Raw genomic sequence first — 23,464 nt, 5'->3', positions numbered from 1 at the left:
ATCAATATGTATTTCTGAGTGTCTTGATTTATCTGCATTTTCGTTTGTGCACATTGTTAAATGGGATATCTGATAACTTGTTCGCAGAATTTGATAACCAGCAGGTCTTTTTGTCTGTGAAATTTTGTAGATTTTTAAAAAAACAGAATACTTGGAAGTTGTGATCATTTAACTTGTAACAAATTTATGCTAATTGTAAAGAGCATGAAATGAAATCTATACATTGTGCTAGCAGAATTGCTAGTATATATAATAAAAAAATGTGATAATTGCTCTTTAATGTATGCATTATTTCTTACATTTTGCGTTTTACAAGCCAAAATTTATTTTTGGGGGTTAAAAGTTTTTCAAAATGAAGTGCTGGTCCATATTTTTTTCTAAGAAAAAAAAAAAAAAAAGCACAGCTACTGCTGAATAGTTGTAAAATGCTCAAAATGTCTGGCATATTTTTATACAACATATTGATCAATATGTATAGCTCTCCAGTATGACTGAATAGCAGTAGAATGTATATTTTAGTGATACACAAGTAGACAGACAAACTTCAGCTGAAAAATAAGCAGAGCAGACCACTTGGTGCATATTTTCCATCACTATACATAGTGTAACGTTACAATCACTTCAGACTTTTTTTCCTCTTGAATGGCCAACAGTCCCCGCCCAATGCTGAGAAGAAGGTTTTGTTTGGCCGTCTGTGTTGATGTCCCTCCCCTGTGCCTCATTTCCGTGTCAATGGGATACAGAGTGTGTATGTTCGGATCGTGGAATCTTCACTCTGCGTCTTAATAGTATTGATAGGCTGCAGCGTAAGACTGCATGGAGCTGGCCTGACTCAATGTGGAGAGGGTTCTACCCACATCTAATCTGACGATTTATGGACGAGGGGTAAATCATGGATACCCAAGCTGCAGATGGGATTTTACAGGCGTCTCAGTGCATTCATGTGCTGCTGCAAGGGGGAGCACCTTGGGGATTCACCCTAAAAGGAGGACTGGAACATGGAGAACCACTGATTATATCAAAGGTATTCTGAGGGAACCACTGACTTTCTTTAGTACTGTGGGTTTAAATATTTACCCTGTTCTGCTCGTTATACTTTGTTCAGGTTTAATAGATTTTCTTTTTGTTTATAAAAGGACAATAATGTATTAATGTATGGCTTGATTGACCTTGGTGATAATTGTTCCACTTTCTTAGTTGTTTAGCCTGATGTTGAACTGCAACTTTTAAGGCTAAAATAGCCAGGCTGTGATAATATATTTTTTTTTTTTTCTTTTTTTTTTAAATCCATAGTAAAGGTTTTGGCTTTTTTTTTTTTTTTTTGTGCAATTCAGATTTTCATTCACTAGTAAATAAACCTTAGAGATTGTGGAAAACAATTAGTGTTATACAAGGTAATTGTAAGCCATTTAAATCTTTTGTGGGGTGGATTTAAAACCATTGCATATGTCGGTCTAAAAAACAAACAAACAAAAAAACTCGACTTCCTTTATTGTCCTAGCAGATTCTTTTGTCACAAATTCCCTTTTTTCCTTTTACAAGATAACATTGGCTTCAGTCTGCAAACAACTTTTTTTTTTTTTTAATGCAAAAATTATAAAAATCTCTCCACTCAGAATCCAAAACAAACCTTCAAGATTAATCTTTCTTTTGTGACGTTCGAAACTGGCTTGCTTTTCAATAATGCTAATGTGGTTTCAGGGTTAATTAATCCCAAAAGGCATGTTATATATTAACACTTACAAGTTAAAAAAAAAGCAAGACACCTTAAACCTAAACCTGCTTAAAAAAAAAAAAAAAATACTTGTTGGATTTTTCCACAAAACAGCAAGTTGTAGTGACTAAAACCTGTTGAATATGACAAAATAATAGAGTTGGCAAAAATGTACAAAGACACGTTTCCACATTGAAGGTTCTGGCCTGTGTTTTGCCAATTCTGTTTTAATTTCACAATTCACTATTTAGTGAATAAACCCCACTGTTTAGAAGTAGTTGCCAACTATTATTTCTTGAATTTGGTAGCCAAGCCAAACCAACAGAGTTAGGTTTAATCTGTATAGCAGCCAAGAAATCGCTGCGTCTATATAAGTCTAGGGAAGGTAATTAAAAATGTAAGTGGCCCAGAAGTGTCCTAATGTGTTTTATACCCCACCTCCTATAGACTGTAAGCTTGTTTGAGCAGGGTCCTCTTAAACCTATCGTTCCTGTAGGTTTTCTTGTAATTGTCCTATTTATAGTTAAATCACCCCTCTTATAATATTGTAAAGCGCTACGGAATCTGTTGGCGCTATATAAATGGCAATAATAATGATATTGTAGTAGTCATAGCCGCCTGCCTTCTGACTGGTCTGTCAACCTCTAGTTTAGATGCTTATTCTCAAACTCCAAATTGATATCCAAGTGGAATATCTGAAGGTAAAATAGCAAAGCTGTGCCTACAGTTGAGTTAGAAAATATTTGCAGTTCAGCAATTTTTGCCTACCAATTACTTCAATTTGCTACACTTGAGAGTTTAGTGAACAATCCTTTTATAGGGTAGGGAAAGAATGGCAAAAAGGTATCCCCAGCTGATGCAGAACTACAACTCCCATGATTCTTTGTCAGATTTTGTTTTGACATGGTATCATGGGTGATGTAGTTTTTGGCCACAGCGGGTGTTAGTTGCTCTATAAAATGCATGTAATACATATGTAAATATTATCTGCATAAAGATCTGTAATGTAAGACACATGTTTCTATGACTCTCTATAAACGGTTTATAGGGGGTTTCACTAATAGCACATCTGTGTCTGTGTACACATTAACTCCTATACTGCATTACAGTGACTTCAAGTTTGGGAAGACTCCAATTTTCATTTTTTTTTTTCACAGTCCTTATTATAGTCATATTTTTTTTTTTAGAAAAACATTGGGGATTCATTCATTTTGTCTGTGTGGTTATAGTTGGGATGTTTAAAAAAAAACAAAAAAAAAAAACCCAACAACAAACCACAACCCTACCCTCCCCTCCCTAATTATAATTAAGCACATATTTCATATTCCATTAACACTGAACAATTGAGTGTGAAACTCTTGACATGTTTGGGTGAATTATATAAAGTATAGCCTTTTTCCTAGTTTACTTTTCTCTGGATTCCAGTAGGAAGTGGTTGAGAGTGAAACCCCCTGGATGCCTTTTGTTCAAAGAGGGAAGGGGGAGGGAGATGTACAAGTAATAGAGTTTTTTTTCCCCTCTCCTTACTGCCTATGTACTGCATATATGACTTTTATACCTGCATTTCCACTCAGAGTAAAGTGACACAGATAGTTTTACTTAACCCCTTAAGGACCAAACTTCTGGAATAATAGGGAATCATGACATGTCACGTGTCTTTAAGGGGTTAAAGGTAGTTATTTTTATTTTTTAAATCCGTAATTATACAAAAATGTATGCACTTAACTAGACTGTTAAGTGCTTGCTGTAAATTTGCCTTATCCAGAATGTACATTAGATCCTTTTGCATGGCTTATCCATTTGGCATTTTAAGGATTATAGAGATGTCCAGCATTGTGTGAATTATTTTTTTTTTTTTGTCAATCTTTCTTTTATTGAGGCATATGGTTATGGTGGTACAGAATAAAGAGAGGGAGACTTGCAGGGGTTATACAGGTTAACATCGTCATAACAGTTTACAAAATCTCCTAAAGATATCCGCCTCATTTTATATTTTTTAAAACAAGCTTAGAACATGGAATTATTCAAACAGGTGAGTGATAATATATGTTTTGGTTATCCAGCTTAGTTAATGTAACGTTATAACATCAATATATATTTTATGGAAAACCTAGAGATATCAAGCTGTATATCAGTAATAGAATGAACATGCTAAGCTGGGCAGATGTATAATTCGTCGAGTAGACTATTAGATTTGCGTCAGGGGTGTGAATTCTTATTATTCTTAAAGTGGCACTGTTACCGCCTGGGAACTTTGCATAATTTGCGAAGACCCCTGACGGTGGCGTGGGGGGGGCAGGGAAAGGTGAGATTTATTAATCTGGACCTGTCCCACATGGGCGCCGCCATCTTCTTCCAGACGGTCCTCTTCTGCACCTGGCATCGAGGTTTGTCTCTCGGGATCCTCCATTGATAAAGCTCTCTCTTTAGCCATCACGGGTAACGGCTGGGAGATTGACACCTCTTGATGGCGTTCGCTCCGCCAAGTTTCTAGAAGTGTCAGGCATAGGAAAAACTCTGAGACAAAGTAGTCCCTACTTTGTCTCCGTATATCTTTTGACTGGATTGGAAATTCACTGAAATTCCAACACCATCAGTATGAGTATTTCATAAATATTTGTCTTAATGAAATACTCATTTTGCAGGAGGGGAGGAAGTGCCCCTTTAAATCAGGAGCAGAAATATGAGTGCAGAATAGAAATCTGGGGGAGGGGCAAACAAACCCCGCCACCCCATAATTTATTTTTTCCCACTGCCTTAATTCATTTAAACCTAAAAAGAAATACATTACATTTCACATTTGTTCACTCCATAGTGTCTGTCTAGCTATGGTATGTCCTATGAAGTGATGCGATTTTATAGCTCTACAACTGACTTACAAATGGAGGTCAGCATGTAAGTAGCACAATTCTCACAAATATGAGAGCTTTCCCTGTGTATGCTATTGGCTGCCTGAAAGGCATATTTCTGTGGTATCCATGGTATGGTATCTAAATGGTAAAGGTGGTCATCTTGCATAGGTATTTTGTTATTGAGCTGGAGCTTAATTTTAATGGCAGCATGTGATCTGATAAAATATATATATGAATGATCTGGAGCGTAATCCCACAGCAAACCTTGATGACCCCTACACACGTGGCAAAGAAAGCTAGAGTACACTGATGAATCAACATACCAAATGTTTTCCATCAGACATACAACACAGTAATTGGTAAAATGAACCCTACAGCACTCCTCTCACATACAGTGCCCGTATATAATTACATTTACAGCACATATCTAACATGGTGCCCGTATATCTCTAAATATTACATTAACAGCACACCTCTCACATACATCGCCTGTATATCTGTAAATATAAAATTTATAGCACGCCTTTCGCATACAGTGCCTGTATATCTGTAAATATAAAATTTATAGCACGCCTTTCGCATACAGTGCCTGTATATCTGTAAATATAAAATGTATAGCACGCCTTTCGCATACAGTGCCTGTATATCTGTAAATATAAAATTTATAGCACGCCTTTCGCATACAGTGCCTGTATATCTCTAAATATTAAATTTACAGCACGCCTCTCACATACAGTGCCCATATATATCTCTATATATTACATTTACAGCGCGCCTCTAGCATACGATATCCATATATATCTAAATGATAAATTTACAGCATGTATCTCACATACAGTGTCCGTACTCGTTGAGTATTACATTTACAGCATGCCTCTCGCATACGGTGCCCGTATATCACAAAAAATTACGTTTACAGTACAGATTTCACATGACCATATATCACTAAATGTTAAATGTACAGCATGTGTATCAGTCACTAAACATGTATCTTACACACGGCACCATATGTTACTAAACTATAACTCACAACACTAACTCGCTAAACATGCGTTTTACTGCCCTCAGAGCACCTCATCTAATAATATTACACTGGAGGGACTTCAGTAGTGCTCTTAGTTTAGAAATATTCATAATTTAAAATAATCCCATGTGTAGTAATAATAGAATAAAGTACAATCATGTGCTGTCCGTTTCTAACTAGACTTATCTTTAGGTTAAAAGTGGAATAATACAATTTGCCAGACATTGGCCTTTGTCTTAAATACACACTATAGCATTAGAAATACAGACCTGTATGTAACCCCTTAAGGACCAAACTTCTGGAATAAAAGGGAATCATGACATGTCACACATGTCATGGGTCCTTAAGGGGTGCCGCCTGCTCCCCCCCCCCATCTAAACTTTATTTTTTTCTCCAAGAGCAACAATCCAGACTGTGCAACTGCTTGAGCAACTTCCCATGTTGTCATGCCGACTCTCATCCGATGCTTCTCATAGATTGGTCGAAAAAACGCTGTTCTCCTCCAATGAAATGGAAGTTAGCTGTAGGAACAGAGTTGCCATATCTACTAAACCAGGGCTTGACAAATTTCCTTTGAATCTAGGAGCCAGGAAAAAAGGTTAGGAGCCAGGTTTTTCAATGTCAAAAATACAATTCTTAAAGGGACTCTGTAGTCACCAGAACAACTACAGCTTAATGTAGTTGTTCCCGTGTCTATAACCTGTCCCTCCACACTTTTCAATGTAAACCCTGCCTTTTCACAGAAAAGGCAGTATTTACATTGCTGCCTGGTAACACTTCTAGTGAAAGTCACTCAGATGGCCTCTAGAATGCGTCCTGGGTCAGTGCTGCACCGTACGCAGCACCTACGTTTAGCGTCTCCACGCTCTGCATGGAGGTGCTGAATGTTTCCCATAGAGATGCATTCATTCAATTCATCTCTGATTGGCGCAGCGTGGCGTTTTGCCACACTTGCGCAATATCGTCCCAATGCTTGGATTGGCTGAGATCATCAAGATTGGAGACAGGGCAAGCTGCGGCGAGACCAGCACAGCGTGGGGGGGGCGGAGGGGGAGAAAAAAGTGAGTAAAAACTCCTTATACGTGTGATTTGAGGGGGACCAGTCACCTAAACACTCATTCACACACATACACTCACTCACTGACACTAGGGATCGACTGATATTGGGTTTTTTTTAGAGCCGATACCGATAATCTGTTAACTTTCAGGCTGATAGCCGATAACTTGCCAATATTCTGTACATTTACCATTTTGAAAAAATAAACTGTTTCTAAAGGTAAATGCACAAAATATACAAGCCACATGCACTGGATGCAGTGTGTTTAGACAGTGGAGCTGTGTATATTTGTGTAGTGTGTGTGTGTATATATAATGAATGCAGGGTGTGTTTGTGTAGTGTGTATAGTTAATGCAGTGACTGTTTGTGTAGTGTGTGTGTATATAATGAATGCAGAGTGTGTTTTTGTGTAGTGTGTGTGTAGTGTGTGGTGTGTAAAGGGAATGCAGTGTGTGTAGTGTGTGGTGTGTAAAGGGAATGCAGTGTGTGTGGTGTGTAAAGGGAATGCAGTGTGTGTGGTGTGTGGTGTGTAAAGGGAATGTGTGGTGTGTAAAGGGAATGTGTGGTGTGTGGTGTGTAAAGGGAATGTGGTGTGTGGTGTGTAAAGGGAATGTGGTGTGTGGTGTGTAAAGGGAATGTGGTGTGTGGTGTGTAAAGGGAATGTGGTGTGTGGTGTGTAAAGGGAATGTGGTGTGTGGTGTGTAAAGGGAATGTGGTGTGTGGTGTGTAAAGGGAATGTGGTGTGTGGTGTGTAAAGGGAATGTGGTGTGTGGTGTGTAAAGGGAATGTGGTGTGTGGTGTGTAAAGGGAATGTGGTGTGTGGTGTGTAAAGGGAATGTGGTGTGTGGTGTGTAAAGGGAATGCGGTGTGTGGTGTGTAAAGGGAATGCGGTGTGTGGTGTGTAAAGGGAATGCGGTGTGTGGTGTGTAAAGGGAATGCGGTGTGTGGTGTGTAAAGGGAATGCGGTGTGTGGTGTGTAAAGGGAATGCGGTGTGTGGTGTGTAAAGGGAATGCAGTGTGTGTGTGGTGTGTAAAGGGAATGCAGTGTGTGTGTGGTGTGTAAAGGGAATGCAGTGTGTGTGTGGTGTGTAAAGGGAATGCAGTGTGTGTGTGGTGTGTAAAGGGAATGCAGTGTGTGTGTGGTGTGTAAAGGGAATGCAGTGTGTGTGTGGTGTGTAAAGGGAATGCAGTGTGTGTGTGGTGTGTAAAGGGAATGCAGTGTGTGTGTGGTGTGTAAAGGGAATGCAGTGTGTGTGTGGTGTGTAAAGGGAATGCAGTGTGTGTGTGGTGTGTAAAGGGAATGCAGTGTGTGTGTGGTGTGTAAAGGGAATGCAGTGTGTGTGTGGTGTGTAAAGGGAATGCAGTGTGTGTGTGGTGTGTAAAGGGAATGCAGTGTGTGTGTGGTGTGTAAAGGGAATGCAGTGTGTGTGTGGTGTGTAAAGGGAATGCAGTGTGTGTGTGGTGTGTAAAGGGAATGCAGTGTGTGTGTGGTGTGTAAAGGGAATGCAGTGTGTGTGTGGTGTGTAAAGGGAATGCAGTGTGTGTGTGGTGTGTAAAGGGAATGCAGTGTGTGTGTGGTGTGTAAAGGGAATGCAGTGTGTGTGTGGTGTGTAAAGGGAATGCAGTGTGTGTGTGGTGTGTAAAGGGAATGCAGTGTGTGTGTGGTGTGTAAAGGGAATGCAGTGTGTGTGTGGTGTGTAAAGGGAATGCAGTGTGTGTGTGGTGTGTAAAGGGAATGCAGTGTGTGTGTGGTGTGTAAAGGGAATGCAGTGTGTGTGTGGTGTGTAAAGGGAATGCAGTGTGTGTGTGGTGTGTAAAGGGAATGCAGTGTGTGTGTGGTGTGTAAAGGGAATGCAGTGTGTGTGTGGTGTGTAAAGGGAATGCAGTGTGTGTGTGGTGTGTAAAGGGAATGCAGTGTGTGTGTGGTGTGTAAAGGGAATGCAGTGTGTGTGTGGTGTGTAAAGGGAATGCAGTGTGTGTGTGGTGTGTAAAGGGAATGCAGTGTGTGTGTGGTGTGTAAAGGGAATGCAGTGTGTGTGTGGTGTGTAAAGGGAATGCAGTGTGTGTGTGGTGTGTAAAGGGAATGCAGTGTGTGTGTGGTGTGTAAAGGGAATGCAGTGTGTGTGTGGTGTGTAAAGGGAATGCAGTGTGTGTGTGGTGTGTAAAGGGAATGCAGTGTGTGTGTGGTGTGTAAAGGGAATGCAGTGTGTGTGTGGTGTGTAAAGGGAATGCAGTGTGTGTGTGGTGTGTAAAGGGAATGCAGTGTGTGTGTGGTGTGTAAAGGGAATGCAGTGTGTGTGTGGTGTGTAAAGGGAATGCAGTGTGTGTGTGGTGTGTAAAGGGAATGCAGTGTGTGTGTGGTGTGTAAAGGGAATGCAGTGTGTGTGTGTGTGTGTGTGGTGTGTAAAGGGAATGCAGTGTGTGTGTGTAGGGAATGCAGTGTGTGTGTGGTGTGTGGTGTGTGTAAAGGGAATGCAGTGTGTGTGTGGTGTGTGGTGTGTGTAAAGGGAATGCAGTGTGTGTGTGGTGTGTGGTGTGTGTAAAGGGAATGCAGTGTGTGTGTGGTGTGTATATAATGCAGTGTGTGCGCATTATACACACACACACACACACACACTGCATTATACACACACACTGCATTATATACGGAGTGTGTGTGTGTGTGTGTTTTCCGGGAAGGGATGTGATTTGTGTAAAATGGGGGGGGGGGGGAGGCATTTTTTTATTTTAATTTTTAATATCTATTTTTAATATTTATGTTTATGTTTTATTATTTTTTTTGTCCCCCCTTCCTGCTTGTTGCCTGGCCAGGGAGGGGGGATATGACAGTCCCTGGTGGTCCAGTGGCATTGGCTGAGCAGTGAGGGGGCCCGCAGGTAGCGTTTACTTACCTTGCCAGCAGCTCCTCCAGCTCCCCAGTGTAAATCTCGCGGTCTGTGTGCCGCGCGGAGCGTTGCCATGGCAACCCGTGGCAACGCTCTGATGGCCACGGGTCTCGCGAGAGTTACAGTGGGGAGCTGGAGGAGCTGCTGGCAAGGTAAGTATTTGCTTGCTGCCCATCCCCCAAAGGACCTTGGGCTTGTAATGAGCCCGGCGGTCCTAGGAGGTATTATCGGCATCTATATTGGCCGATTATATCGGTAAAACCAATAATCGGTCGATCCCTAACTGACACACACACATTCACTGTCACTGCAATAACACACATTAAGGTGACCACCCAGCCTCCCTAACTGGGGCTGGAGTAATTCGGCCAGTGTGGCTTTAGTCATCTCCCTGCTCACCATAGAGCGCTGTTTAGTGATGCCAGTGCAGGAATGATGTCATATTCTGGCTCCTGGCATCACTGGAGGATGCGCCAGAGAGCAGAGCAGAAGGGAGGTTACACCTCCCTCACGCGCCTGCCAGTCTGTTTCAATCCTCCAGGAGCCTCTCTCCCGTGCGCACGCCTACTCTCCACTCATAGGCGGCTGACTACCTCGGGCTGAATGGGCCAACAATTGAGATTTGTCAAGCCCTGTACTAAATGGCAGTGCTTTACATTTCAGGGTTAAAACTAAAGGGCCACTGCACCCAGACCACTTCACTGACATAAAGTGGTCTGGGTGTCTTTAGTGATCCTTTTAAAGATTACCTGCGTGTGTGTGTGTGTGTGTGTGTGTGTGTGTGTGTGTGTGTGTGTGTGTGTGTACAAATTAAAAAAAAAAAAAAAAAAAAATGGGGTAAATATTAAATGGTTTCTCCAAACACCATATTGAAACACTTTTTTTGTTGGAACGACCATTTAACTGTCAGAGCACTAATGCTAAATCGTCTTATGAAATCTTGTCGGCACTGAGTTCTAAAAGTCACAACTAAAGAGACATTAGGAAAATCCAAGTACTGATTTGACTCTGTTATGACAATTGTAAGCAGTAATCTACATGGCAGGCCTGTCCTTTCAGTGATGGTAGTGACATATAATCCACTTGAACTTTATAGAAAAGTTGTTTTGTTATAAATAAAAAAAAAAGGTTTTTTCCTGGTATGGCAACATGGTACCTCGTACTCCTATGTTTCCTGCCTTGCAGTGGTTGCCTGTTTGACATGAGACATGGTATAGGAGTAATGGGGCAGGGATAACATACTGGATATCCCAGGGCAGATGCAGAGCAATAGTGATGCAGAAAAACCTGGTGTTTGTCCATTGCTGTGATATGAACCTATAGTATTAGACAAGTGCATTAATTTTTGGGAAATCTGTCATGTTTGGTTCAAACAAGAGTCCACAGCGAATTGGCAGTACTCTAAAGGAACTAGACCACTTCATCTGTATGTGATGCATGCTGGATCTCTTATTTTCACCAATCCATAGGCCACAAACAAAATCTGTACTTGGCTTTTTGAGGCTTGAAGTCATTGAGCACAAAACTATATACACAACCACAGACTACAACCTCAGTAATTGCTCCTTGTGGTTCCCACACTCACTGAGTCAGACTCCCGGCAGCTGGGCTCTGGCTAACTAAAGGGTGCTGGACTGTGATTGTACATTTACTGAGGTCTGCAACCAATGGAAGTATAGTGTTCACATTCAAAGCCCCCACACACCGTCCTACCTCTAGCAGCCCTACCACTTCCCGTAGCAGGGCTAAATTCCCCCAACAAGCTGCCTGCCTTGCGCCCAGGACATGCAGTTCAGGGTGACAAATGCCTGTAGGGGTATCAGGTCATGGTATTCTTCAGATTACTCTAACGCTGGGGCACAAAATGCACAATAGGGGAAAATATGTACTATCCTTTATATTGAGATAATGACTGTGCAGGATTCGGGGTGTTCTTTACCATGATTTTCTGAGATAGTACTGCCCCCAACCCAATTTTGGATGTATTTGTCCTTACAGTAAACTCTGTAGAAAAGTCACAGGTTACTGGAACTGTTACAAATGCTTATTTATCCTAGAAAGACGATTTTGTAAGGTCTGTTAGAGGTCTTGCAATTGCAGGGAAAGCTGGGATAAAACTCCTACAATAACAATAAGCAAAAGGTCCCAGAAAAGTCCTACCATGCTTTTTAAGTAAGAGGATGTGGCCAACTTTTATGACTTCCGCATCGGCTAACTGAGGTCTAACCAAACCACTCCCAGTTGAATCACCTAGGTATCTTGCTTTTCCTAAACCTATAGTACACTTTGAGAGATTCGTAAGCCAGCCAAATTGATAGAATACAAGCCTGTCTATTCTTGAGGAGATATGAATACTAGTCAGCTGTAGTGGCTATATCTTCTAGATACATTGCAGCATAATTAGTAGGAGATTTCATAATTCTGCCCAGCTAGAGTCCCATATAAGCCAAACTGCAAAACCTTTTGTAGTGGAAAACCCCTTGTAATGATGAAAACGCTGTATTTTCCTTTGCTCTGCCCTTGAAGGGTATTTTCCAAAATACTTTTGTTACATGTAAAGTAGTTTTGTAGCATACTCTATACAGTCTCTCTATGTTTAACATCAGGCATTGGATAACTGTCAAATTTGGGTGCGATCATTAATATTTTGGTAAGTGTCACAAAATATTAATGATCGATCAGGATTAGATACAAATACAATAGGGCTATTCCATTTGCTTTGTGATTCCTCTTTTAATGTCCAACATTTTAAGATCCAGCATATAAAAAATAATAATCCGCATTTATAACCTCTTTCTGGTCTTCGATAACATGCTTAAAGGACCACTATAGGCACCCAGACCACTTCAGCTCAATGAAGTTGTCTGGGTGCCAGGTCCCCAAAGTTTTAACCCTGCAGATGTAAACATTGCATTTACATAGAAACTGCTATGTTTACAATTTGGGTTAATCCAGCCTCTAGTGGCCTTTTCCCTGACAGCCACTAGAGGCTGCTTCTGCGATTCTCAGTGTGAAAATCACACTGAGATGATGCTGGACGTCCATAGGAAAGCATCGAGTATGGGCGGTTTGAATGCGCTCGCGGCTCTTGCCTCGCATGCACATTCAGAACTGACGCCGGCAGGGGGAGGAGAGGTCACCAGCGCAGACGGAGCCCGGCGCTTGATTAAGGCAAGTGGTTGAAGGGGGTTTAAACCAGCTGGTGGGGGACCTAATGAGCCTATAGTGCCAGGAAAACGAGTTTGTTTTCCTGGCACTATAGTGCTCCATTAAGGATATTGGTTCTGCCTGGAATTATCGAGAACACCTTTTCTTCACTTCTGATAAAATCTCCTACCTCTTCTTTTTGATGTGATGACGATACCTCTGCTACATTCAACTCGAGGTCACTTGTCAGTAACTACCAGCATGCTTTATACTTCTGTTGTTCCAGGGTTTCATTGACTCCAAATAGTAAATCTGTTCTGAGTTCCTTCTATTACTTTGTCTCCCTTTATCCACTTCCTCTATTTGTTCAATAAAATCACATGGGCCACACAAAGCAGCATGAACTTCTCCAACGTAGAGACCCAAACTAGTAACTTGTCTTCTGGATGAAAACTCTAAATCTTGCATTCCTGTTTTTGATGTTGATGCTTGGGCTTTCTTCCTGTGCTCCTTCAAAGTAGGAATGACAGCTGCTATTCTTTCTAGCAAATCGGCTAATTCAATTATATAGTGATATGGATTCCAATTCTGCTGCCAAGTTTAGCTATATCTAATGGACCTGTGGGATGCTGTGAATATAGACGTTCTGAAAGGGAAAAATCAGTGGAAACTTGTGACACCTCTGTTTTGCAAAAACAATCCCAGTTATTCCCATCCTTGTTAGCTGTGTTTCTCAACATACTTTTCAAGGTTTTATTAAAACTTTCCATCCAGGTAGATAAACTGATGTTTTTTTTTTTTTTTTTTTTTTTGTAAATATAATTTTTCTTTTTGTTTTGTTTACGTTCAGAGTTTGGAGACTCGCAGGTCTCTAGTCAAGTTAGAATATGCAGACAGGTTTAACGATCAGTATCAAAAATATCTCGGGCTCGCAGGCCCTCATGGGTAAGTAAACAGGTTGATACAGTGTCACAGGTGTTTGAGCAAGAGCATAATGTGTGCCCTGTCCCTTGTTGAGGGCAGTACTTTTGCATGTTCAGTTGGGCTCGCAGGCCCCTTGTAATGTCTGGCTCGCAGGTCCCGTATAACATGTGGGCATGCAGCGTTATGTTAGTCGAGTTTCGTGTGCTTGGATTATTTGCATCCCTAGTGTGTGTTCGAGGCTCATGATATTATGCACCTTCTGGGAGGAGTGTTGCAGTACTTGGTATTGGGTCTCCTTCCCGTTCGGGATCTGTTAGCTATGTGTACCACAGCGGGGCGTTGCGTGTGACCGCTGTGGTATACTTAAACCTGTGTCTGAAAGCGTGATATGTTGAGTGCTGCTGTGTAGGTAGCAGCGCAAAGTGAACGTGTCTTTATTTTAGTAGAATGGAGGTGCGCATTGGAGCTCCAGGGTGGGCCGGTCCTGAGTTCCAGTCTCGAGTCGCGTTCAGTCTAAGCCGTGGTGGGGGGGGGGAGGGGGGGGTCGGGGTCCAGTCGTGTCTCTGTCTTTGAGCTTGTCCAGGAAGGTGTCCTTGGCGGTTTCAAGGAGCCACAATGTCCAGGTCTCAGCGTATGTCTGGGGTTTGTCTGAGGCTGACATGAGCAGGTTTTCTATGGCCCTAAGTTCTTCCATCTTGGCAAACCATACCCTCAGCGGGGGTGCGGTCTTTTGTTTCCAGTAGAGGGGGACTATCTGTTTAGCTACGTTTAGGATCCTAACCGTCATAGACCTCTTGTATTTGGATTTAGATACTGTGGTGTGGTGAAGGAGCATTGCTGCCGGTTCCAGGGGGGGGGGGGGCGTCCGAGAACATCTTTACAATTTTGTGTATGTCTTCCCAGTATGGTCTAATTATTTCGCATTCCCACCATACGTGGATTGCGGTCCCTGTTTCCTTCTCGCACCTCCAGCAGAGATTGGTGTGTTCTGGGTCTATGTTGTGGAGGAGGTGTGGGGTGCGGTACCAGTTTGTCAGGAGTTTGAATGCTGTCTCCTGGGTCTTGCTGTGTGTCGAGCAGTGGTGGGTGAGGTAGCATATCTGCTCCCATTCTGCGTCTGTGAATGTCGTGTTCAGTGCCGCTTCCCATTTCCCCATGAATAAAGGTTTAGCAGTAGGTGTCCCTGTTAGTAATAATGTGTATATGAGGGAGACCCCGTGTGTCGTTGGGTCTGGGCTATCGCACAGTGTCTCGAACGCTGTCCGGGTCCTGGTGAGTGCGGTGCCTTGCGGTAGGGTGCGTATGAAGGCGGTAAGTTGAGCGTGTTTGAAGCATTGTGTGAAGGTGGGTGTCTCACCTCCTAGCATGGATGTTAGTGGTGTGCATTTGCCGTTGGTGATGACGTGGTGCAGTCTCGGAATCGGGGTCTGGGGGGTGTTTTGAAAGGCTTTCGGGTCGAAGCCCGGTTGGAAGTCTGCGTTATGTACCAGAGGTGTCAGGGGGGATGGGTAGGGTGCCAAGCTATGTGTTTTCGCCGTTTTGCGCCAGATGTCCAGAGTGGATTTAATGTACGGGGACATGGCTCGGGTATCTGGGTCCTTCCTGCCCCAGGGTATGGTTGCGAGCGGCATGCTCGCTTCCGATTCCTCCGCTATTTTCCACATTTTATGGACTCCGCTTTTCGTCCATTCCATCACCCTCTGGAGATGTGTGGCCGTGTGGTATGAGCGGAAGTCCGGCAGTGCTAGGCCCCCCATGTTTTTTGGTTTCATTAGGGTGGTGGTTTTCATCCTGGGACGTCTACCGTCCCAGATGTATTTGATCATGGCTGTGTTTAGTGTGGCAAAAAACGCCCCGGGGAGTTTAATTGGGATGGTTTGAAAGAGGTATAGTAGGCGTGGGAGGAAATTCATTTTGATGACCTGGACTCTCCCGAGCCAGGATATGTGTGGGTGTGCCCATTCTTTCATGTCTTTCTGGAAGGTGGTGAGTGTGGTGGCGAAGTTGGCTTGGAAGAGGTCTTTGCTGTCCCTAGTCAGCCAGGTTCCTAGGTACCTGATTTTTTGGTCTGCCCATTGGAATGGGAAGCTCTGGCGTAGGGGGTCAGCGCGTCCTTTGGGGATATTGACGTTCAGGATGTGGGATTTAGCATAGTTGATTTTTAAGTTGGAGATCTCTCCGAATTCCTTAAAGGCCTGTTGGATGTTGGGCAAGGTTATTTCTGGGTTGGTGATAAAGAATAACAGGTCGTCTGCGAAGGCGGCCACTTTATGGTGGACGTCGCCCGTCGTGATGCCTGTAATGTCAATGTTGCTTCTGATATGTGTCAGGAATGGTTCTAAGGCTAGGACAAACAAAAGTGGGGATAAGGGGCAGCCCTGTCTGGTGCCGTTGTGTATTGTGAGTTCGGGGGTCAGCGCGCCGTTAACCAGGACGTGTGCCGTCGGCTCATGGTATAGGGCGGTGATCCAGCGCATCATGTGGGTTCCCAGGCCCGCGTGTGTCAGGGTGTCGAAAAGGTATGTCCAACCGACTCTGTCGAAGGCCTTCTCCGCGTCCGTGGACAGCAGGAGAAGGCCCCCGGCTCCCGCCCCCCTGCCGTGCATGAGGGTGAGTGTGCGAATGGTGTTGTCCCTGGCCTCACGACCTCCCACAAACCCGACCTGGTCTGGGTGGACCAGCCTGGGGATGTGCGATTGTAGCCGCGACGCCAGGATCTTTGCAAGGAGTTTGACATCGCAATTGATGAGGGAGATTGGCCTGTAATTCCCGCAGTGTTCCCCATCCTTGCCCTCCTTGGGGATTATGGTGATGTGGGCTGTCAGGGCTTGTTTGGGGATGTGTTGGCCCTCTCTCACCGCGTTGAAGGAGTCTACTAGTGGCTGGTATAAACTGTCCGAGAAGGTCTTGTAGTATTTTAATGGGAGGCCGTCAGGGCCTGGGCTCTTGCCCGGTTTGGTTTGTTTGATCGCCTGTGCCAGCTCTGACAGCGTGATAGGTTCGTCTAGCAGTGCTGCAGTTGTGTCGTCTATAGTCGGGGATGTGTGGGTGGTGAGATATGTGCGTATTTTGTCTCGTAGTCGTGTTTTCGCCGTCTCTGTGTGTGGTTGTGGCAGGGAGTAAAGGTCCGCGTAGTACGTCCTTATAGTGGTCAGTATGTCGGTCGGGAGGCGATGGAGTTTACCGCTTTTATCTCTGATTTTGTCGATGTATGTGAGCTGTCTCTTTTTGGTAAGCATCTTGGCCAAAAGTTTTCCGCTCTTGTTCCCGTGTATGGAAAAGAACGCTTTGTGTCTTATCGCGTCCCTGTGGAATTTAGAGTGGAGCAGCGAGGTTAGCTCGCGTCTCAGCTGTAGGAGTTTCGTTTGGTGTGTGGAGTGTTGTGAGTGTTTGTTTAGGTCTTCCTCGTGTTGGATGTCCGTCAGGATCTGGGTCAGGCGGGCCTCGGAGCGTTTCTTGAGTAGGGCCCCTTGTTGTATAAAGTGTCCCCGAATCACGCATTTGTGGGCTTCCCATCTAAGCGTCGGGGACGTCTCTGTTGGGGGGTTGTCTAGGAAATAGTCCTTGATTTTTCCTCCGATGTGGTTTGTGAGGTCTGTTCTGGTCAGGAGATACTCATTGAGTCTCCATTTAGTGATGGAGGGGCGGTAGAGCGGGGATTTTAAGCGTAGGGTAACGGGTGCGTGGTCCGACCACGTCGCCACACCAATCGTCGCGTCTTCCACTAGAGGTAACGCGTGTTGTGTGGTGTAGAAGTGATCTATTCTGGAGTATGTCTGGTGGGGGTGGGAGAAGTGTGTGTAGTCTTTTTCGTCGGGATGATGAGCTCTCCAGCAGTCTACCAGCCGGTGTGATCTAAGGAGTGACTTGAGGGAGTGTAGCTGTTGTGGTGGGGTATGGGACGTGCCGGAGGAGCAGTCCCAGGTTGGGTCCAGTGTGATGTTAAAGTCCCCCCCTAGTACCAGTGTCCCCTCAGCGAACGTGTGGAGTTTGCGTAGTGTCTGGAGTAGGAAGCGGCACTGACGTCTGTTAGGGGCGTAGATGGTTGCAAATGTGTAAGTCTGCTCGGCTATCTTGCCCTTGAGGAAAAGGTATCTACCTTCGTCGTCGGTGAGGCACCCCCCCTCCTGGAACGGCACTCGTTTGTTAATGAGGATGGCAGTCCCTCTAGATTTGCCTCCTTGGAAGTCGCTAAAGTATCCGTGCGGGTAGTGGTGGTCCGTCAGTTTCGGTCTGTCACCTTTCCTGAAGTGTGTCTCCTGGATCATGACCACTGAGGCCCTGCGGGCATGGAAGTCCCCCAGGGCTCCAGTCCGTTTTTCGGGCTGGTTGAGTCCCCTGGCGTTGACAGTCATGATAGTGAGGGGGGCGGGGGTCAGTGCCATGTTTTGCCTAGTGGGGTCTCTCCGTCAGTAGTGGGGGGGGTGCGGGGTGAGGGAGGGGGTATAGGGGCGTGGTGTAGGGGGAGGTGTCAGGGGTAGGGGGGTGTATAGGTCTCGTCACCTTACGGTGGCGTCTGGGTGTAGGCGTCGGGGAGCTGCGGCGCACGGTTCCACTTGAGACCCGTGTGGGCAGCCCACCTTGGATTGACGCCTCGTCCCGTGGGGTAGTGAAAGGAGGTCAGGGCTCACCTAGCGGGCACGTCTGAGTCCGGTCCGTAACCGTCGGATCTCTCCTTGGTCACCTACTGCCGTCACAGACCCGTGTCGATCCCCTGTGGCTCCAATGCGCGTCTCGTATGTGGCTGGTGTCGTAATCCTCGCCCGAGGTTGTGTGGCCTCGTGGCCTGTGTGGGAGTAAAGTCAACGAAATTTAGCCATATCATCGAGAACATCATTAAAACATTAACATTAACATTGCATACATTAGACAACGAGTCTATCAAAACGATAACAAAGTTTTGGCCAACTAGCTGTGGACATCGTGAAGCTTGCCTGTAGAGGCCTATTACTCTATGTCATGACCCGGATCCCTCCCTCGCCTCCCCCTCCCGTTCAATCCCCCCCGTCCATTTGGTCTCTATTTCAGCGGGTAGTGTGTGTTGTGCGCTCCCTGACTGTCAGTGGTCTGTCCGCTTCGTCTTGGCTCCGGGGTGTGCTTAGCGAGTGGGCTTGAGGTCACCCCCGGTGTCGTCGCCCCTCTGTGTGCGTTGGCCCCGTGGGTCCCTGTCGTCACTCCATCAATGTTTGTCAAGTCTGCGATCTGGCTACCCCGAGTTCCAGTATCACCGGGCCGCCCCGGAACCCTCTCCCCAGGTGTGGCCCGCCGGCACCACCCCTCCCGGTCAGCTCGCCGAGGGTCGTTACTGGCCGGGTGGGTGGCGGCGACAGGCCCCAGCCAGGGAGTCAGGTCCCCCCCCTCCCCCCCTCCTCCCCCCTCCTTAACGGCCCTGGGGTACTTGCGAGCATGTGCTCTCAGCAGTTCTGTATGCCCGGTCTGGCAGTATTAGTAGTAGCCAGGGCTCACAGCAGTTCTGTATGCCAGGTCTGGCAGTGTTAGTATTAGTCCACCAGCGTTAGTCCATCTCAGTTCTCGGTGGTTCCGCTGGTGTGGTGGCTCGGCCCGTCAGGGGGGTCGCTTGCGGTAACAGTTCCACATTGCTGTGCTGGTTCCGTGTGGTAAACAGTTCAGGCAGTGTCTCGGGAAGGCATGTGGTCGGGGGTGTTCAGGAGGGCCGTGCAGGGTTAGGCCAAGTCTTTCACAATGTCCAGTCTCGGGTAATATCCACTTCGGGCCGTTAGTGTGGTGCGCCAGACGGTCTCGTAGCTTGCTGTCGGGGCCTCCTCACTCGTTGCTGTTGGCTTGGGGCTGGGGGGTTCGGCCCCTGTGGAAAGGAGTAAAAGTTCAGAGGGTCTGGCCAGGTCATTTGGACCGGCGTGAGGTGTAGCTCCCTCAGGAGGTCTTCCATGTCCTCTTCGCTTCTCACAGTGAAAGGACCGTTCTGTGTGGTTGCTTGTAGGCCCGTAGGGAAGTTCCATCTGTAACGGACCTTGTTGGTCTGCAGTGCCCGTGTGAGAGGGCGCATCGCTCTCCTGTAGGCAAGTGTCGCTGGTGATAGGTCGGGGAACAGTTGTACCTCTACCCCATTGGAGATCACTTGTTTGGTGTCTCTGGCTTTGTGTAGGATGTCTTCCTTTGTCTGGAAGTGGGCAAGGCAGCAAATGATGTCTCTAGGAGGGGCGTCAGGGGGTCCTCTCGGCCTGAGGGCCCGATGTGCCCTAATAAATTCTATGTGGGTGGTTGGCGGTCGGCCGAGGAGGTTGTTAAAGAGCTCTGACAACGTGTCCCTGATAGGGGTGGTTTGGTCTAAGTCCTCTGGCATACCTCTGATCCGTATGTTTTGCCGCCGCCCACGGTTATCAAGGTCTTCAATGTGCTGCGCCATTTGCCGTAGTTGGACCCCCTGCTGTTGGAGTTTGCAGGTGGTTGCGGATTGCGCCGCTGCCATGTGGTCGCAGTCGGCTTCCAATTGGGCCACCTTCTGTTGGGTGCCCTGAATGTCTTCCCGCATGGTGCGCAGTTCCTCTGAGAGGGACTTGTGTAGGGCGGCGTTGGCCTCTTTCAGGTCGGCTTTAGTGGGTAGGTTTCGGATCATCTCGATCCATTCAGGCTGGGGGTGATGGGTGCTGTTTCCCCCTGGGTGCTCGACATGTGGTGAGGTCGGGCGGGAGAGGCCTGAGGCCTCGGAGTCATTTGAGGCCTGGGCTGGCGGCTCGGCCGGCGGCACGAGAAATTGCCTCATGGCTGAGTGTTGTGCCCCCTTCGGGGTGCTGGAGGGCTGACTGGCCTGCGATGTCCGATGGTTTCTTCCCATTTATGCGGTCGTTATCGCTTGTCGGGCGAGGATTTGTGCTGAGCCTTTGGGGAGCTCCCGGTTTACGCCGCCATTAGCCTCGGCGTCCAAGCCACGCCCCGATAAACTGATGTTTTAAGATGGTTAATGTGAAGATGTTTGTTCAATGAATTTATGACTTTTTGCATAGATTGGGTATCCTGAACTGTCAAAATGTATTTTCGATGAAACCTAAGTTTGTTTGTTTTAGCTATGAAGTAATATGTTAGTGCACAGCTTCTGCATATTTTGTTGCATAAAACAGAACCAGTAATGCTTTACCAAGTAACCTGTTAAGTCTACAACAATTCTGTCAAATGGTGCTTCTGTTATGGTACTAGATGACTCTGAATGAATGTGAATAAAATACCCCCTGGCCAATAAAATCTTTTGTTTTCAATGACCTGTCTTCTCATAATTTGAAAGTTTTAAGACTGTATGCTTGAAAGGCTAGGGAACTAATTAGTTTCTTTATTATATAAACATCCCTTTCATGCAAAACTGAGAGATTGTGTGTGTAAAAACTTATTGTGTAATTAGATAATTTTTACCTTTTTCATAATGACCATAAAAAAAATGATATATCTATTTATATATAAATATATATTACACCCACCCACTGTATTCTGTGAACTGTCCTAGAATTTAAAATATTTGTCATCCTGGTTCCTTTAATTACTGAAGATAAACATGGGAAATATGTGGGGGACAGAGCCTGACTGCAAAGCTAGCTGGTCGCACATCTCCTGAGCTCTTTTATTCTGCCTGCTTTTCAAGCAAAAAACTACTATAAATCGTACAATGCTACAAGGGGTCACCTGTACAGGCAACACCACTTATGCAGCCTTACAGCCAGCAGTCGGTAACTCCATGACTGAGCACAGTTGTGGCCTGTGGGAGGCCGGGGCGGGGAGAAGCGGCCGCTCTCCTCACCCTCGGATCGACTATCTGCCCCAAAAGTGCTCCCTCCCCCCTATGGACCGGCTGCGGCCATCCCAGTCCTCCCTGGAGTGAAGCCACACTTACCGCACCCAGACCTGAGGGGACCCGCAGAGCTGGAAACCCACACAGTGCAAGCTAAGATGGCTGCCGACACGATGCCAAGTGCAACCCAGACTCCTGTGACCTCGGGCATGCAAGAAGACCGCATTGCCCTTCGAGCCCTTCGAGGTCTTCGAGCACTTCTGGACGCAATACTGGGAACACACCAAACAGAGTCAGAAAATATCTGCCATTGCGACCTCGCTCCATGCCGGCCCCTCACAGAACAGAAACAAATCGAGACAGTCTGGGCTAAAACCTGAAAGAAGAGATGAAAGCCTCATAAAGTGTCCTGACACACAGTTCAGCCCAGATAAAACCCGCAGACCACATGAGCCACAGCTCCTTCGATGCCACTCAATCCCGCATATGACCTCCACTCATCACAAGCAGTGGAATCCTCATAGTGGGCCCAGAACAAGTCTTGCCTCCAACAACATGAGGGACTTATGAGACCAGAGAGGGGAACAGCCACCTAACCTGGGGCTGGTGTGGTATTGTGAAGCCGGACTCTTGTAATTTATCTCACAAGGGCTCTAGTCATACAGTAGAGGGCATAGGTTGAACAACGCCTTAATTATAGATGGCACGGCATAGTCATGGATGCGGTTTAATAGCCTATATATTGTGTATTTGTTTACCCAGGGGTATTCATTCACTCACTATTAAACGGTAGATGATTGTAATATACCTTTATAAAAGCAGTCAGATTTTATTTTATAAAATCGTGCAGAACGCATGACATCTTATGTATAGTTTCATCTCGTATAGCAGGGGTCTTCAAACTACGGGCAAGCATTTAGGGCCACCCGATGGGCCCTATATCTTCAGGGGCCCGGTCAGCGCTGCAGCCGTGCAATAGTGCGACTGGGCACCTTTAACCTCTTAAGGACCAAACTTCTGGAATAAAAGGGAATCATGACATGTCACACATGTCATGTGTCCTTAAGGGGTTAAAAAAATTTCAGCCACAAAGTAGTGCTCGGAGGAAGGGATGGCCAGTCACTTCCTCCCAGCTCCCTCCGTGCGGAAGGCAAGAAAGACAGGCGAGGATGGGAGAGCTACGCCGACTCCCATCAGCCACAGAAATGTACCTGTTTTCTCTTGCGTACAACTTTAAAGCTTTGACATGACAAGCTTGTTTGTCAATTTGTGCACACCAAAAATAAAGAATTAAAGAACAAAACAAAAAACAACAACTTGAGAAATGTGCAGTCAATAGTTTTGAGTGTGTATTTTACACTTTCTCCACAGATGTAAACTGAGATATGCCATTGCCACCATCCGCTTGACTCTTCCGTCAAGTTCTATTTTATGGAAGGACACTTTAACCCCTTCAGGACCGCTGACGGTTCAGGACCGTCAGCGGTAAAACGTGCGTTTGGACCGCTGACGGTCCTGAACCGTCATAACGGTTTTGGGCTACTTACCTGATCGCCGTCGGTCCCACGGCGGCGATCAGCTCTCCTCCCGGTCCAGGGGGACTGCCTGTCTGCCCGGGCAGTCCCCCCTCGGCAGATCAGGACCCCACGGCCATGTGATCACTCGATCACATGACCGCAATAGGGGTCTTTGTATCTGCCTGCAGGGGGACTGTCTGTGCTGACAGGCAGTCTCCCTGCAAGTGAAAAATCAGAAATAAAGTTAAAAAAAAAAAACAATCAGTGTAAAAAAAATTATAATATGTGTATATATATATATGATATATATACATGTATTATATCTATATATATAATATATGTATATGTATCATATATATAATGTCACACTAAGTGTATTTTTATATTTATATATACGTATATTAATATAAAAATACACTTATATTTAAATTACACACGAATATATACAATATATATAATAACTATATATATGGTATATATATATTATTATAAAATACAAATAATATGTTAATAAAAATAAATAACAAAAAATAAAAATAATTTTTAATAATTAAAAAAAAATTATATATATATATTCAATTTTATTCT

At 45.3% G+C, this 23,464-nt stretch overlaps 1 protein-coding gene across 1 annotated transcript in view; it reads left to right on the top strand.

Annotated features, from left to right (window-relative positions):
- Nucleotides 1-752: 752 nt before the first annotated feature.
- SHROOM4 (shroom family member 4) overlaps nucleotides 753-23,464 on the top strand; it is a 99,092-nt gene continuing 76,380 nt past the window's right edge. Inside the window, exon 1 of the mRNA XM_063432239.1 lies at nucleotides 753-1,024. Coding sequence (XP_063288309.1) covers nucleotides 893-1,024 — 132 coding nt within the window. The 5' untranslated portion in view covers nucleotides 753-892. The remainder of the gene's footprint in view (nucleotides 1,025-23,464) is intronic.

The sequence above is a fragment of the Pelobates fuscus genome, chromosome 9 (assembly GCF_036172605.1).
Source record: "Pelobates fuscus isolate aPelFus1 chromosome 9, aPelFus1.pri, whole genome shotgun sequence".
Classification (NCBI taxonomy): Eukaryota; Metazoa; Chordata; class Amphibia; order Anura; family Pelobatidae; genus Pelobates; species Pelobates fuscus.
Note: the sequence above shows the minus strand (reverse complement) of the source record. Positions and strands in the feature narration are given on the sequence as shown.